The sequence below is a fragment of the Micropterus dolomieu genome, linkage group LG01 (genome assembly GCF_021292245.1).
Source record: "Micropterus dolomieu isolate WLL.071019.BEF.003 ecotype Adirondacks linkage group LG01, ASM2129224v1, whole genome shotgun sequence".
In the NCBI taxonomy this organism is placed as follows: domain Eukaryota; kingdom Metazoa; phylum Chordata; class Actinopteri; order Centrarchiformes; family Centrarchidae; genus Micropterus; species Micropterus dolomieu.
Genome location: NC_060150.1, coordinates 32,390,400 through 32,406,622, shown reverse-complemented (window position 1 = coordinate 32,406,622; position 16,223 = coordinate 32,390,400). Strand labels below are relative to the sequence as shown.

At 39.9% G+C, this 16,223-nt stretch overlaps 1 protein-coding gene across 1 annotated transcript in view; it reads right to left on the bottom strand.

Moving 5' to 3' along the window:
* The window catches only part of LOC123980925 (putative uncharacterized protein MYH16), a 116,323-nt gene that overhangs the window by 91,561 nt on the left and 8,539 nt on the right, over positions 1 to 16,223 (bottom strand). The window contains exon 3 of the mRNA XM_046065569.1: positions 3,693 to 3,763. Within this exon, the coding sequence (XP_045921525.1) occupies positions 3,693 to 3,763 (71 nt within the window). The remainder of the gene's footprint in view (positions 1 to 3,692; positions 3,764 to 16,223) is intronic.

Sequence of the window (16,223 nt, the reverse complement as noted above, 5' to 3'; positions counted from 1 at the left end):
GAGGCTATATGATTTACTATATTGTTATATACAATACAGTAGTTGTGCTAAACAAATGACACAATGTCAAACCAACAGATGAACAGGGAATTCCTATTTAGAGCCTTAAGTGTTGTTATGATTAGTGTGTGGAGAGAGCAGGGCAAGTGAATGTGACTTAAGAGGGTGCGTGTGTGTGTGTGTGTGTGTGTGTGTGTGTGTGTGTGTGTGTGTGTGTGTATCATCGTGAGTGTGTGATATTAAAGCAGGCTCTCAATATCTCAAGCTGTCACTCAGGCCTATTAGGCAAGGCTAACAAAATTAGTCATGAATATGCAGTAATAACATGCAAATTGCCACCCCTTCCCCTGCCCTGTGTGCGTGTGTCTGTGTACGTATAAGTGAGCGTGTATGTGTGTTTGCCCTCAGGGCTATAGACATTGGCTCTGTAAACCCAATTCTTTCTACATCATTACAGCAACAAAACATAATTCATACGAATGATATAAACATGCATGTATCCTGGCATACATGCAGAAGCGCACACATGCATGCATGCACACACACAGGTCACAGGTCCCCTACACTAACCTCTTCACATCCCAGGGCTAATATACTGCAGGTTAATGTTTTATGTTGAGAAAAGAGTTTTAGGGTTTCGGCTGCCACATTTTATGCTTAAACACACAACCACGCACGCATTTGTGCACATGCGTCCACAAACATGTAGACCGTCTGTTGCCTCCATGTCCCCAGGGTGATGTTTGACACAGCCTGGGTGCTGCCACAGCAATTAACCTCCCTGTTAATGAGAAGAGCTCTGTCAAGCAGCCAGATGGCACCGCCTGGCATGCTGCCATGCACACACACACACACACACACACACACACACACAAACACACACACATGCACGCATGCACACATACAGTACTACATACGCAGATACACCCTCAACCACATAAGACATGCACATGCACATTTATGCGTATGCAAACACACACACATAATCTTGTCTCCCTGCTGCTGTACACCTAACTGTTGCTAGTTGTCAGTGCCCCTCACCCCTCCCTAAGGCACCCCCCTCCCTCTTCACTTCTCTCCTGCATTGTCTTCTATGGCTCTCCATCCTTCCCCTCGTCCCTCCCTCCCCCCATCTCTGGCAGCTGCTTATCCATGTCGCAGCACTGCAGATGTCACAACTCACCAGCTGGGAAAACAGCAGGGGAGGAGAAGAGAGGAGAAGATTTTAGGGGAGAGGAGGAGTTTGTAACATCTTCGTTTTTGACAGGGAAGCAGCCGACTGGATGAAAATTTACAGATTCATACATGATTGATTTAGGCATTAGATCAGTTGTGTTAAGATTTGGGACTTTTTATTAAAGATTGTAAAAATTTTAGAAACTGATTCCACTGTCAGTTGTATGATTGTGAATTTTATTTACGAGAGTGTGCTCTTGTATAGATAAATGTAATATCTATGTGTATATAACAATATGTATGTGTGTGTGTGCGTGTGTATTAATGAGCGAGGCACTTGGCCTGGGCACGGCCCGCTGTGTATGCCTGTCTGCATGTCCACACAGCAGCCCACCAGGCCCGTGTATTGATCAGTTAGCTTGGCCTAATAGGAGAGGAGCCTGACCTGGGAAAGTCAATATGGAGAAAAAGAGACATTTCCTCCTCCTGTCCTGAGAGAGAAGGGGGAAGGGGGGGGGGGGAGAAAGAGAGAAGGGAGGGATAGAGAGGAGTAAGATAGAAAGGAATGTGCATCTACTACTGTCCTTGCAAAGAAGAAATTGGTAAGGGAAGACTTGGGAGACTGTCAGGAAAACTGCTGGACAAGAGAAAAACAAGCAATGCCATAACAAAAATAATAATATAACAATAATGAACCTCCAGTCTTCTAAGCCTAAATACCTCATCACTTTTGTTAAAAAGAAAAGTTTGGAGTTTTGAATTAGAACAGTTACACTTAGGGATACTGCAAGTGTGAAATAACATAAGTTCCTACCTTTCCCAAATGAGAATCAGGATATTCTGTCAAAGCTTCTTTTTTACCTAACTAACTTTTGACTGCTGTTGGCAAAAGAAAAACAGCACTCAAGTTAGCTCTAGTGTAAAAAAAACTCTGCAGGAGATTATACTAAGGGAAAATAATTAAAAAATTGGAGGGAGATGGAAAATAAAAAACTGACACCCACTCACACATCAATACATCGATAGATCAATGTGTGAGTGTGTGTGTTCTTGTACGCCATTTCAACGGAAATATATAAATAAATCTGTAGATAAACAAAAAACCAGAGGAAATGGAAAAGTAGATAAAAGACTTAGGTTTCACCACGCACACCCACACATTTACACACATACACACGCACACACCTGGCTGAGTGATGCTACCCTGGAGGGTGGCTTCAATCTGATGTGTTTAATGTTGACGCTGGTGGCAAAAAACACACACACTCACCCGCTGTTTCAACCTGCCTGTCATTTCATTTCATGAGACCTGATTTACTCATTTCATTTATTTCATTTTTTTTATCATTATTATATGTGCAGCCATTTAAAACGCTCAAGGTATGATGCAAATCCCCGTGTGTCTGACAGCGAGTACACCAAGGATCCATCACGCCCTTCAGTGCCTTTCGCAGGAATGGCAAAGAAACCCTGTACCGCCACAAACTCAATTGTGCCACATTGTGCCAGACCACCGATTCCTGCTTGGCTGGGTGCTTTAATTGGCTACACTGCAGGCTGTCAAACTACTGACAGGTTACTTCCAACCATATTCGGATATGTTCTTAGTTTTCATATGACAGTTTCTGAAAAAACAAACATTGACTGTAATATTATGTCTATGTTTGGAAATCAATTACATTCTGTATTGTCAGGGCAAGACATTAATGGGAAGTTGATGTGAAGAACTAAAATTAAAGTGCATGGTTGTTACATTAGGTCAGTTTTATTTGCAGGATATTTTTCACTGACAAAAACAGGGTGTGCCTGATCCTTCTGAAATTTAGCTCACTTCACATTGCTGCTCAACTGATAAAGGCACTTACTTTATAGCCAGAGCTAAACACATTTAAAATTGTCACTGGGTAACTTCAGCTTCAGCTTCAGTAAGCAATTGAGATTATTAGAACTCAAGTCATTTTCATATCAAACCTCTTCCTGGTCTGGTGAGTCCAGGTGTCTAGCTAGCGATGGAAAAAACTAAGAATAGGCACGTTATATATGACGATGACGATTTAGATTCAGAAAATGCTTCTTTCATAAGTTTTGTCAAAATATGTGAAACTTAAGATATAAATCTGCCTTTCCAGAAAGGTCTTAAGTAGAAACAGAACAAGTCTTTAGGGGCCTTGGAGCACTGCATGGTGGGAAATATCATATGGGGATTTGCATATTGCCATAGGGACAGTGATGTTGCAGCAACTCCCTACAGAGCACAACCTCCCTGAGGACAGACAGAGTCCCTGAGGCCAACTCTGTTACCTTTCCCTGCACTGGGGGCCCAATGTGTGTGTGTGTGTGTGTGTGTGTGTGTGTGTGTGCGGTCGATTCATGGAGTTATTAAAATGAAAAAATTAGTTATTTGAATCAAGAGTAAACTTTTGCTGAGAAAAAAAATTATCTTGTTGATGAGGAGGGAAGCTGAGTAACCAATAATTGTTAGAAGTCAGCCAGACAACAAGCCTGGCTATACATACCTGTGTGGGATGTGAGCCGCAGTTCCAGCAAGCTCATCCAGCAACAAAGTCCTCAGATCAACCTCACACACCTGGGAAAGAAACACATGGGGCATTTGCAACAATGATTATTAATTTGTTATGGACATGTGTAATTTACATGTTGGAGTGACTTTTAAGTACATTATTACCAAGTAGATTAATCACTGTTACATACTGATGTGGTCTTTTAAGGGAAAATAAACAGAGAGTTACATTTTCACCTTAATACAACTTTGAATTCTATTTATTAATTAAACACTCAATAAAGGCAAATCACTTTGTAGAAAGTGCTGTAAACTGTGATGAAGTTTGACACAGAGAGGTGTGAATTGTGTCACCCCTGACTAATTGCTTGGCAATTTGCATCTTGATGACCATGGCAACAAGACGACAGTGTTATGGGAAAAAGGACGACAAATTAAAAGACAGTGTGCAACTGTGCAAACAATTGATGGGAGAAAAGAATGCCTCTGCTTTCAGCATTGAGGGCCAACTGCGCACAAATCACCAAAATCTAATCAAAAGGTAGACAACTTCAAATACAGAAGAAAGGATCGAAGATTTGTAATATGATTACTCTAATAACCTTATAATTTGGCTTTCACCTCTTGGGATTTAAAAATATACATATTTGACGCAATAGTAGCACAGGAAGATAAAGAGATAAAGAGAGTACATTTGTAGATAAGAGTGAACACGCAGACACAAACACGCAGGTCTTCTGTTGATCCTCAGATACAGTACAACTCCTTGGACCCAAATAACCCTTGCCATTACCCTGTCTGCCTGTCTCTCTCTGTCTCTTTTACTGACTGAACATTGGTCTGTGGAGGACGAGTGGGAGATAAGGGTCAGCATTGTTATTGTGAGGTCAATTCATAATGTATCTGTACAAAATGGGAACATAAAGAAAAATACATATGAAGCTAGCTCAAAGAAGAGGTAAACCGCTACGGTGGCCCAGCTTTTTCATCACACAGGATGATTAAAAGGAGAGAATAAACACACAGGGACAGATGCAAGGACACAGAGAGAGAGAGAGAGAGAGAGAGAGACAGGGCGGCTTGGGAGAAAGAGAGAGACCCGGCAGTACTGGTGAAATATCGGCCACTCTATCGCTGTGGTGACAGGGGTCACTCTGGGAAAAGGAAATCAATGCTGACAGCAATGACTCACAGGTCAACACATAGTGTGTGTGAGTGTATGTGTGTGTGTTTGTGTGTGTGCTTTGTATGAGCTTGTATGCGTGCGTGTGTTTCAATTATGCATTTGTTGAGTATGCGTTTGTTTTCAACTGTGTGAACACAGGATATGGTTGTGGTGAAATAGTAACCAAAATATACACACAAGAACATACAGGAGCATCCAAAAGAGGAAGATCCAGTATATGTGAAAGTAATATTTGATGCATGATGCAGAGGCAGACTGGCTACCTCTACGTCTGCCAAGTGAACAAGTTGCTTTTTAGGACAACCACATTAACTACAGGAAACAACACAACTGATAAACACAGACAGACTATTTAAGTTCCTCTACCTCCTTCTTGACGCCACTGCACAATCTTTTCTAAAAACTTGATATATAGAAGTTGAAAATAAGTTACTTTGTATTTGAACACCAACAATGATAGAAAAGTGTTTTGTTGTGTTAGAGCAGCATTCATCCCACTGATTTTAGCAATGAAGACCTTTTCCTTAAAGACCACTGTGTATGTGGACTTCAGAGTGCAGTATCTTAAGTAGTATATCTTATTAATTAAAATACAGTGGGCTCAGTTGTGCATCCCCCAAACAACATAAATAAAGACACAATTACACATACACATAAAAGTCACACAAGATTTTCTACCCCAATCATAAAACATTCATATTCCAACGCAGCTGCATGTGACGATGGGAAGACCTGGCACGTTGGGGTCAGTGGCTAATATAGGTAGGCTGTGTGTGTGTGTGTGTTTGGAAGTGTCAATATGTGTGTGTGTGTGGGTGTGTATGCATGCCTAATATACCCTCGGGTTAGCAGGAGTTACGACCTGCTTACATTATTAAGGTGAGTAGTAGGCTGCGTTATGTATGACTAAACAGCCAGTCCATTCATTATAGATGCAATCCCCTAAGTACATGAATAAGCACACAGCCTACTCTCTCTCTGCTTCTCTGAACTGTAAAGGAGACAAAATATTGTGTGTGATGCAGAGCGCTTTAGATAAATCAGAAACAGGAGCAAATTAATAATAAGGAATAAAACAACATTAGCTGATTAAGTATGTATGGCAGAGTGGCGGCTGTAATTTACAAGCAGCTGGGATGGGTGTCCGGAATAAGGTCTCATTACGGATCACAGTGTGTGTGTGTGTGTGTGTGTCCATCCCGTCACCAGTGGTCTCAGCTTTATGAAAGGGCCTGCAATCTATGATAATGAGCCTTGTGAAGGTTATGGCCACGGTAAACTAATTTGTTAGAGGGAGGGCTTTCATGTATATTTCTGTGTGTGTGTGTGTGTGTGTGTGTGTGTGTGTGTGTGTGTGTGTGTGTGTGTTCATGTGCAATACAACTATACCATTAAAGAGTGGTGAGGATATGTACTATTAAAGTAATGGTCAAAATCAGCAGAGTGCATGAGTGAGAGAAAAAGTATGGGAGTGAGAGAAACAGACAGATTACATGGATGTTGCATCACATCACTTAGTTTTCTCACTCTGTCTTAAGACAAACAGAACAGGCATATGCAACACATTCTTATAGAAGGGGATCGGTCTATAACAAGCAGTACTGTTACTTTCAAAGTGATCACATCTCAGTCTCCAGTAGAGGAGGCAAGGATGTCAAAAATAGTCAAACAAAACCTGTCACTGTTAAACACTGGAGACAAGACAAGAGTAGTGGCAGATATACTGCAGCAGTAGCAATAGCAGTACAAGTACTTACAGTCGTAGTAGGACAGGTAATATTAAAAGTAGAAATAGTAGCAGTACTTCTACTGTAAGAAATGGAGAAACTTATTAAGTAAGTCACAGAATCAGTTGACTTTCTCTCCTCCACGCTCACTGCTCCTATTTCTCTTTTTTCCCCCCTTTTCGTCCATTTCTATTCTTTTGTTTCCAGCCTCCAACCTCGTTCACATTCTCTTGTCTCCTCCTGTCTCATCCACTTGCCCCTCACCCACGCCTCGTCTTCCCTGCTCTTTTTCCTTGCCCCTTCCCCACCTCACTTTCGCTTTTCTTCTTTTCTATCTGAAAATAGCCCTCCATTTGCGCAATCATTCAATTTATCCCCCCCCACCCCACCCCCCCAACCGTTCCATTCCTTTTGTCTGGAGCTAGGTCAACTGAAAGCAACAGAGGAGAAAAAACAAAAGCTGGAACGTGTGTGCGTGAGTCACCAGATCACAACAGAAAAGCGAGGAATGAAAAAAATAGGAGAACACGACTCATGGTGATGGTGACTGGAAGGAACACGCCAGCATTTTGTTCTGCTATGTCAACGCTTATATGTTTAGAGTGAGTGTGTACTAAAAATGTGGACTTTCATTTTGTCCAGCGTGAGCTTAATGCATGTGTAAAGTGATGCAACTATGATGATAGCCTACAGGAAAAAAGCACACATCTGCTGCCTTACACATTCAGGACTTATTTTTGTGCCACGTAGGGCTGAATGATTTGGGGGAAAAATCGAATTGCAATGTTTCTGCAAGATATTGCAATTACGATTTGATCTGCGATTTTTTTAATTGCGATTTTTTTTAATTGAAGTTTTGCTTAAGTTTGTACTCACTGCCTGTCTATTTTTGACGAAAGCTGCGTCAAGCAGCAAAGAGCAGATGAGCCAGGCAGGAAGTCAGACACAGAACGACATAGACAATTTGGTCGATTCAAAATAAAACACCCTTTGCAGACTCCCGATCATACATCAACAATGATTGAATGATGAACAATGATGAACAATGATGACAGTTAAAACAGACAAAAAAAGAAACAATTTAACTATGTAGCTACTTAACCATATTATAAGCACAAAAATCAAGGACAACTGAACAAATAAGCTAAATCTGAACAAAAGTTAGCAAAGTCATACAGGTAAAACAGGTCTTATTCTGAAATGCTCCATGTGGATATGTAACGTTAACTTGAGAGTGGAGAGTGGAACAGAAAGGGCTCACAGAGAGCTGTTATCTGTAATTGAAGCACACAAAATAACAAATTAACAACACATTAACAATTTGAAGACTAAACGCTCTGCTACTGAAACACTTCAGTGTGATTTGATGCCGGACAACACCGCGGCACAGCCGCTGCATGTGTCGGTTTGGCTGCCACCATTATCCCACGTTTTCGTCTAGTTTCGTTTGTTGTTGTAAAATGTACTCGTCCTGTGCCCGCTCTGATTGGTGAGTAGGACCATCACAGGAAGTGCATGACGCTTGTGACTGGTGAGCAGATCTGTCACACAAGGATGACAACGGAATAAATTTGTAACTGCATGACTCTTTAAAACAGGTCAGATGTGCTCTATAATAAACGATTAATTGTTCAGCCCTAGTGCCATGCAAAGATACTGTATGGCGTCAAAATGCACTTGATGAGCCTATATATAAATATACAGTTTACACCCACCCCAAGTTTATTCCATTTTACATTCTACATACTGACAGTTTCTTAAAACATCGTATCTGTGCAATCTGCAGAGCAGGAGCAACAACGATGCAAGACTTGATTGTAAAGGGACTCAAGTGGTCACAAAGTTATCATGTTTCAAATGCTACTGGCAGCTGCTTTAAGATATAAAATTTCCTTACCGCGCCAATATATTGCAGAGCCATTGGGAGAATGTATATAAACCTTACTTATAACCTATAGATGTGATACCAAACCAACAACAGGAAATGTCTGCCTGGTTTATAGATTATGTAAAACATTTGCACAATAAACATCTTTTATGAACCTGCCCTGCGTACATTGGAAGAAGCACTCTGCGAGTGGTGTGCTACAGTGCTTTTATGTTGCTCAACAGCTTGCAGTTTCAGTCCACAAGATATTGCACAAAATGCTGGGGCATTAGCATGCACTGCACCATATTTTTATTTGATTTATGATGATGATGATTAATCAGTTTCTATTTATGCATTTAATCTACTGTGTACTTATTTATTTGTCTACTTTTAATTAGTTCATAAAATATCAGAAAACAGTGAAAATACCAATCTGTTTCACAGTGCTTAAAGTGACATCAATTTGTTGTTTTGGCCAACCAACAGTCCACATTCGATATTCTTTTTACAATGAAAGTAGGGCTGGGCAATAAAACAATGATGATAATTATCGCAATATAAATGTCGTCAATACAATATAACAAATGTTCTATAAAAGTTTGATTTAATTCATTTGAATCACAAACAAATTGGCACTTAATTTCCTATTAAGATATTTATTTTGTTGAGGAAAACAGACTGAAAAACATTTTTATTCAATTTTACTCAAGATTTCAATCAATATGGTTAATCAAGAATAGTTTTGAATGTTCTACCTGAGATAAGTGATCCACTGTTTGGCAAGTGTTTGGTACGTTCTGACCATAAATAATAGTTTAACACCACAATTAACCATCTGGTCTCTTCAGCTTTCCTAAAAATCAATCCTTTTTATTGTGATAACATTTTTGCCGAAATCATCCAGTCCTAAATAAAAGCAGCAGATCCTCATATTTGAGAACTCGGAACCAGCGCATTTTACAGTTTTTCTCGATTGCTTAAACACATTTCTTGAAATTATGCCTCTTTTTCTCTAAACTCTAAACACAAATCCACAACTTCTCACCCAATTCCCCAAACATCCTATTTTCAGGTCAAAATTAAGCTCTCCACTCAAAAGCATTCAATCTTGCTGAAAAACCAAACTTTGCCCTCAGACATAACACACAAGCCCTCAAAAACACACACTGCAACACAGTCTGACACACTGAGATAAATTCAAAACCATACTACAAAAACTGGTCCTTAGCAATGTTGCTTGTGGTTCTCCCCCTCAGAAACCTTTTCACATTTGCACACGTTTTATTCCTGTGTGCTGTACAGTACAACACACCAAACAACAAATTATTCTCCCCCAGCATCCCGTCTTTGGTCTGGGACAGGCCATAGATTCTTGTTCTCCACCTTCTCCTTCTATCCCTACTCCTACTCCGTTTCCCTTTTCCTCTTCCCTACTCCTCCTCCCTCTATCTTCTCCACCTGCTCCTCCTCCCTACTCCTCCTCCGCCCTATTACTGCTCCGCCTCCTCAGCTTCCTCCTATCCCATCTCCTCCTGTAACTCCTACTGTTTTTCTTCCTTCACCCCTTACTCCTCTCAATACTGCTCTTCCTCCTCCTCCTCATCTTCCTCTTCCTCCTTTCTGGTGTCCTACACCTCTTCCTTCAAATTTCTCTGGATCCATTGTTGCAAAACTGAATGAAATGACCCCGGCCCTTTTTCTATCTGTTGAAAGTTCTGATTGGAGTGTTGTCAATTTTGACTGTTTGTTTCCACCTGGGTAGTTGTGTGCTAATTGAGCTCAACCTGTGCTGATTGAGTGAACAATATTGAATGTTAGTGTTTTCTCAATGACCACATGGTGTAGGCCATGAGAAATTAAGGGATTTGTGTGTAGAGTTCAAAGAAATTTAGGTGTTCTTTTTGAAAGATGGAGTTCAATAGCCTGGTTATAGTGTTTAAGCAATTGAGAAAAACTGTAAGTCAATATGTGACTTAAATTGTAAATCGGTTGATGAAATTGTTATAGATTAACTTTCTGACAATTACCTAATCACTTAATTGACTAAACGTTTCAGCACCCCGTAGCAGCAAATTACATTCATACGAAACACAGTAAGTGCTTTTAATTTTTGTGTTCTGTTTACTAAACCTTTGCGCTGTTCTTAAAATTAAACTTAAATAAAACAATTGCCACAGGTTCGGGAGCCACAGTCATCCTGGTGTATCAGATGGACTAGTTACAGTTCCATCCTGTGGCTGATATATTAACAAAGGTTTACAAGGGCAGAGCACTACATATGTAAGTTTGGCCTTATGGCTGACCTTACAATGCACTTAGTATCCTGTACAGGGAGTAATGCTGCAGCCACTCCTACAAACCATTTATTCCAGCTAACGACCGTCAAGCACTCATAAATCAGCATTAGGAACCTCTTTCGCCCTCTCTCTCTCTCGTTTAGTCTCCCCTCTCTTTGGCTCCCGCCTTTCCTCTGATATTTTCTATCTCTCTCCTATCTCTTTCCTCTCTCCTTTCTTGTCTTCGCCCTTGTCCACTCATTTTTACATTTTACCTCTTAGACTGTACCATCATTAAACTTGCAACTCCCATCATCCCAATTACTTCCTCTTTGTCTGTTTGTACATACCTATCTCACCCCATTTTTGTTCATCTCATCCTGTCTTTTCAACTGCTTGTCTGTCCCCATCTGACCGTGTCTCTTTCTTGCTCTTCTTCCTCTTGCTCCTCAGCTTCTCCCGCCCGTCCTGTTGTTTATACATCGCTCCTCTTACCTCCCGCCATCCATCCTCTCTCACCCTCTCTTTTTGAAAATTCCTTTCCCTTGCAGATAGAGACGGCATCCCTGAAATGTCTAAGCTGGTATTGGCACCTCTATTGATTTTAATTAAGCTAATTAGTTCATTATTTGAAGGATCAAACGGGGGCATCCATTACTGCATAGAGAGAGACTGGGGGTTGGAGGGGGTCGGGGGAAGGGTGGGGGCAGTGAAGTTAATATGGTAATGAAGACGATCAATTATCACTCACAGCAAAGTCATTAACAACAGCATTAGCATAGTCAACCATCGCAACCCCCTGACCTCCCCTGCTCTCTCTCTCACTGTCATCACTCCCCCAAGCAGCTGCTACACAAGCAAATGTATGTGTGTGTGTGTTTGTGTGTGTGTGTGTGGGGGGGGTGATGAAGGTCAAAGTTCAGAGACTGTTTTTAATGCAGACGTGAATTGAGTTTCCACCTTCTCTCATTGACTTGAGCAGAGCAGTCACTGCAGGGTCAGCCAGGTTTGGAGCAACTGCATTTTTTTGCATTATGTCCAAAGCATGAATAATATACAGTGTAGCCAGACTAATTCCCTTCTTAATCAGTGGCAGCAAATAAAATACATCAATAATGCTATTAGAATTAACCCAGCTGAATTGCGGGGAAAATGGGTATACATACATATCTGTCTCACTGCTGTGACATGGAAACAGATTAAAGCTAATCTTAATGTGCCTGTATGTATGGTTGAGAAGCTGACCAACCGTAAGAATTCATAACGCCATAACTTAGAGACTTCGTCTTTTTTGTCCTGTTTTGTTGAAGTACAGTCAGGGAAGCCAAATGGGCCTTAAGAGTGCTACTATGCAGGGAGCTCCACTTGACAGGAGAAAATGATGTTCTCATTAGCATGGATTAAGTCATGAGACCAATTTTCTCTTTTGGTTCCTGGGCCTTAAGATCTTAATAGCACCTGTTCTGTCGTTTATGGGGAGTGTCATAAATAGTCACTTTTTGAATCACACAAAAAAAAACTGGAGACTCTCATCACAGCTGGAGATGTTCCCGGCATTCAGGTAGCAAATTTGTAGGCAACGCTTGTTAGAACCTGTTTGTTTCCTTTCAGATACAAATAAGACAAAAGAAATTAGGTCTTCTTTGTTAACCCACTCTTTAATAAACAAGGAACGCTAACAAGCATAGCAAATGGAATACTTCCAATTTAAGCAGCAGCACAACAGAGTACCACACATCTCCAATGCAGACACAGAGTCTCAAAAATGTGTGTAGTAATAAGTGAGTGTTTTGACTGTGCCTGGTGTGGTAATAATTTGAAAATTGTGTGGGAATGGTGAGATGACAGGATGAGTGGATCAAAGAGAGGGCAAGCGATCCCAAATGATCCCTACTGATCTGTTCTGATCTACACTGATCCTCTTCAGGCATTCAAAGTCCCCCTACTGCTCTGCAGGCCAGGGGGCTAAACTCTGGGAATTAAATCTACCCAACAGACACACACACACACACACAAACACAAACACACAAAGACTGCACATAATGCACACAAACACAAAATTGCAAATGCATACAAAGATGTACCAACAAAACACTTCATACAAGCCTCAAAATAAACTTCAACCAAAACCCTGGTAACAATTCTCACTCAGAAAGCATCTATTGTCACTCATAACACACTGACCTACAAAACACTAACAGGAAGCATTACGTAAATTTGATCAACTTTTATCTTTAAAATGTGACTGATTTTTCATGTAAATCAGTATTTCATTATAGAATACAGTTGTTTTCAGTCACTTTGGTACATTTCTCAGATCAGAATTTAAATTCTACTAGTTCAACCTCCACATCTTCAAGTCACTTGTGCACATAGCAATTTCTCAGTCTTTTGAGAAATTGCAAATTGCAAATGCTCTGACACATTTATGCAAATGATTATGTGCAATTGTCTGCTGTTTCCTACATTACTATTTGTCGCAACATGCAAAATGGTTGAACATGTCATAATCTGCATAGCATTTTTTCTACATGTCTGTTAGACTTTTTTTTGTAAATGTGTCCTATAGTAAATTGATGAATCTGTTGTGACGTGAATATGAATCTGTGGCCCAATAGACAGGAATGTCAATCTTAGGGGGTGTTTCCATGTTTCCATTTCTAATTTTGTAGTTGTTTCCGTTATGCTATACAGTGCTGTAAAATAGTCCCGTTTTTTAATTTTCTGCACACAATGACATGCTCTGTCAACAAATTACAGTGCACACAGTAAAAGTGTAACTGTGAATCCTGTCCAATCCCTTGCAATGTACAACTCTGTACTGTTGAAATTGATCTATGCCATACAGTAAAAGCGCAGCCTTTTGCATTTTCAATCATTGTTATCCAAACCTTAGCCATAGTTTACCTATAAAAATAGTTTTGCAAATGTTTAGGATGATTCTAGAAATGTACCAAAGCGACTGAGAAAAACTGCATTGAGTTATTTATTTGTGAAAAAAAAAAAGTTCCTGAAATTTCAGTGCTGCAATACAGTTTTTCTCAGCTGTTTCCACAGTAACACTGGCACCTGAGACACAATGACCACAACCTGTAATTGATGTACCAACCTCCTGAACCAATTCTGCTAAAATACAAACGCATTTCCTGCTTTACACTCAGCTTAGTGTTTTAAGTAAAACTATATTTAACACACTACACACATTTCTCTACGCAAATAGACGTAAACATAAAATGTACATAAACGTTCTGCTAAGATTATATATTAATATATATATATATATATATATATATTTATATCTGTCCAGTTACTGCAGAAATGCAGGGCATTTGCAATCATTCTGTTTTGATTGTGTTTTTAACAGTTTTGGACACAGTGTGTTAGAATTTGAAAAATGTTCTGCGGATATACTGTATTTTGCATGTGGTGAAGGAGTAATTAGAAAAGAGTCCATGAATTTTGGAGAAAGTTGTCATTGAATGCATTTTGCGTGAAAGCAATGAAAAATGATTCACAGTTTGGTCCACATACACTTCTTTTTTCGCTTACTGTGAAGAGTTTTGACAATGTGACTTCAGTTTTGACCGATGCAGGTTAGCAATAGAAAAACTGTAAAGTGTACAACCCTAAAGTTGCTTGTTTGCTGGGGAGGCTTTTCAAGATACCTAATTATAGACTAAAGACATTTTGATCTGTAATCTACTGATCTGACAGACAAAAGGTCAGATAGTGACCAAAACAGGACTTTACCAGGGAGCCTCAATTATTTGTAGGAAATGATTTCAATAGCTGTTGAGAAATAACGTTTTTATAAGTCTCAGATTAAAGGCGAGCGCTTTATTCATCCTCCATCTGTCATTGAAACCCAAAGTTGGCAACCATCAGGCCAACAAAAGTGTCTTCAAGCAAGATACTGAATCCCTGCCAGCTCCAGACGTTGTTCTGTAGCTGCCTTTGCGCCTTTGACCTGCCTGGAAGTGAAAAAAATAAAATTCTACAAAGATCATTAGTGCCAGATTTATTGCATTATATGATTGCTAATTCTTAAGCTACCAAAATGACTCAACAACGAGAATATAACCCAGAACATTAGAAGGAAATGAGTATGAGGACGTTTCCTAGAAGTTTCCCAAAAACTCCTCAGCACTCATAATAATGTTTTTTATTGTAACCGAATGACAAAAAAAGTTCAGCATTTTCCATAAATCTTTTTCACTTGGTGAAAAGCTAGCTAACTGTAGAAACTGATACTGGCAAGAGCAACAAAAGGACTGGACATCTACATCCTCACACTAATACAGATTATCTGTCCTGCAGCGACTGGGACAACCAATTATACATCTACATGCTTCTACATCTAAATCCACACTAACCTGTGTCAATGCCAGGGTTCAACATTAATGTTTTTTTCACTTGCCCGGTCGTGTCAGAAGTCTACTAGCCCAAAGTCAATTTTTACTTCCCCCTATCCAAAGTGTTTGGTCCTTCTGCCCAGAGATGGACTCATTAACTGTGAGTGATAAATTATCCTAAACTTTGTCTTTACCTGCTGCTGAAGTAGAGATGGGTATTGATGATTTTATGACTGATTTTATTGATTGACTCTCATCGATACTTCTTATTGGTTCAGTTCTTTATCGATACTCTTACCTGTTCTTTTTCATTATCAAATAATTGCCTTTGAAAATATATTATTTAAAAGAATAAATTCAGAACAGGATTAGAATGTAATGTTTTAAACTATACGTTGTTACTGGCATTTGCAAAGTTTAAAAAAGCAAAGTCATTACACAAACTCTGTAATATCTCACTGGAAACAAACCTAAAATGCCAATAAAATAAATATTATTCGTGACATCAAAATACTGCGTGAAGTTTACAAAGAATGAAGAACTCAGTCACTATCATTCCTTCCTCCTGTCCTCCTCCTCCTCCCTCTGCTACTGATGTGAATCACTGCGTGCAGGTACTGCTGGTAGAGAGAAGAGCGGCTGGTTTGTCTCAGCCAACAGTGAAGTTCACAAGAATTTGCCAAATGTTATAATATGTGGCAAACTAAGATAAACAGTTTTAACTGTGGTGCTTGTGTAAAACACAGAGAATAAGAGACTGTGGACAGAGGCAGATTGCGATATCGCTTTCTATGTGTTTATGCTTGTTCAACCGGTGTATTGATAAAGTATTGACTTTTTACTCAAGAAGGTTTTATTGCACTTACTTACAGTAATGAGCGTAGTTGTCGTCAACTCGAGTAATCTCCACTGCAGCCTTCTTGCTCTGTTGTCAGCTGACTTCACTCCGTGTGTTTGTTTTTTTGTATGTGTGTGTGTGTGACGGAGCTCAGCGCAGACACAGAGAACAGGGGAGTGGCTGCAGCGTGATAATAAATTACACCAAAACGATGTGTTTAATTCTTTTTTACCACTTGCCCAATCGGGCAGTGAGTTGCTAGATTTATTTGCCTGAC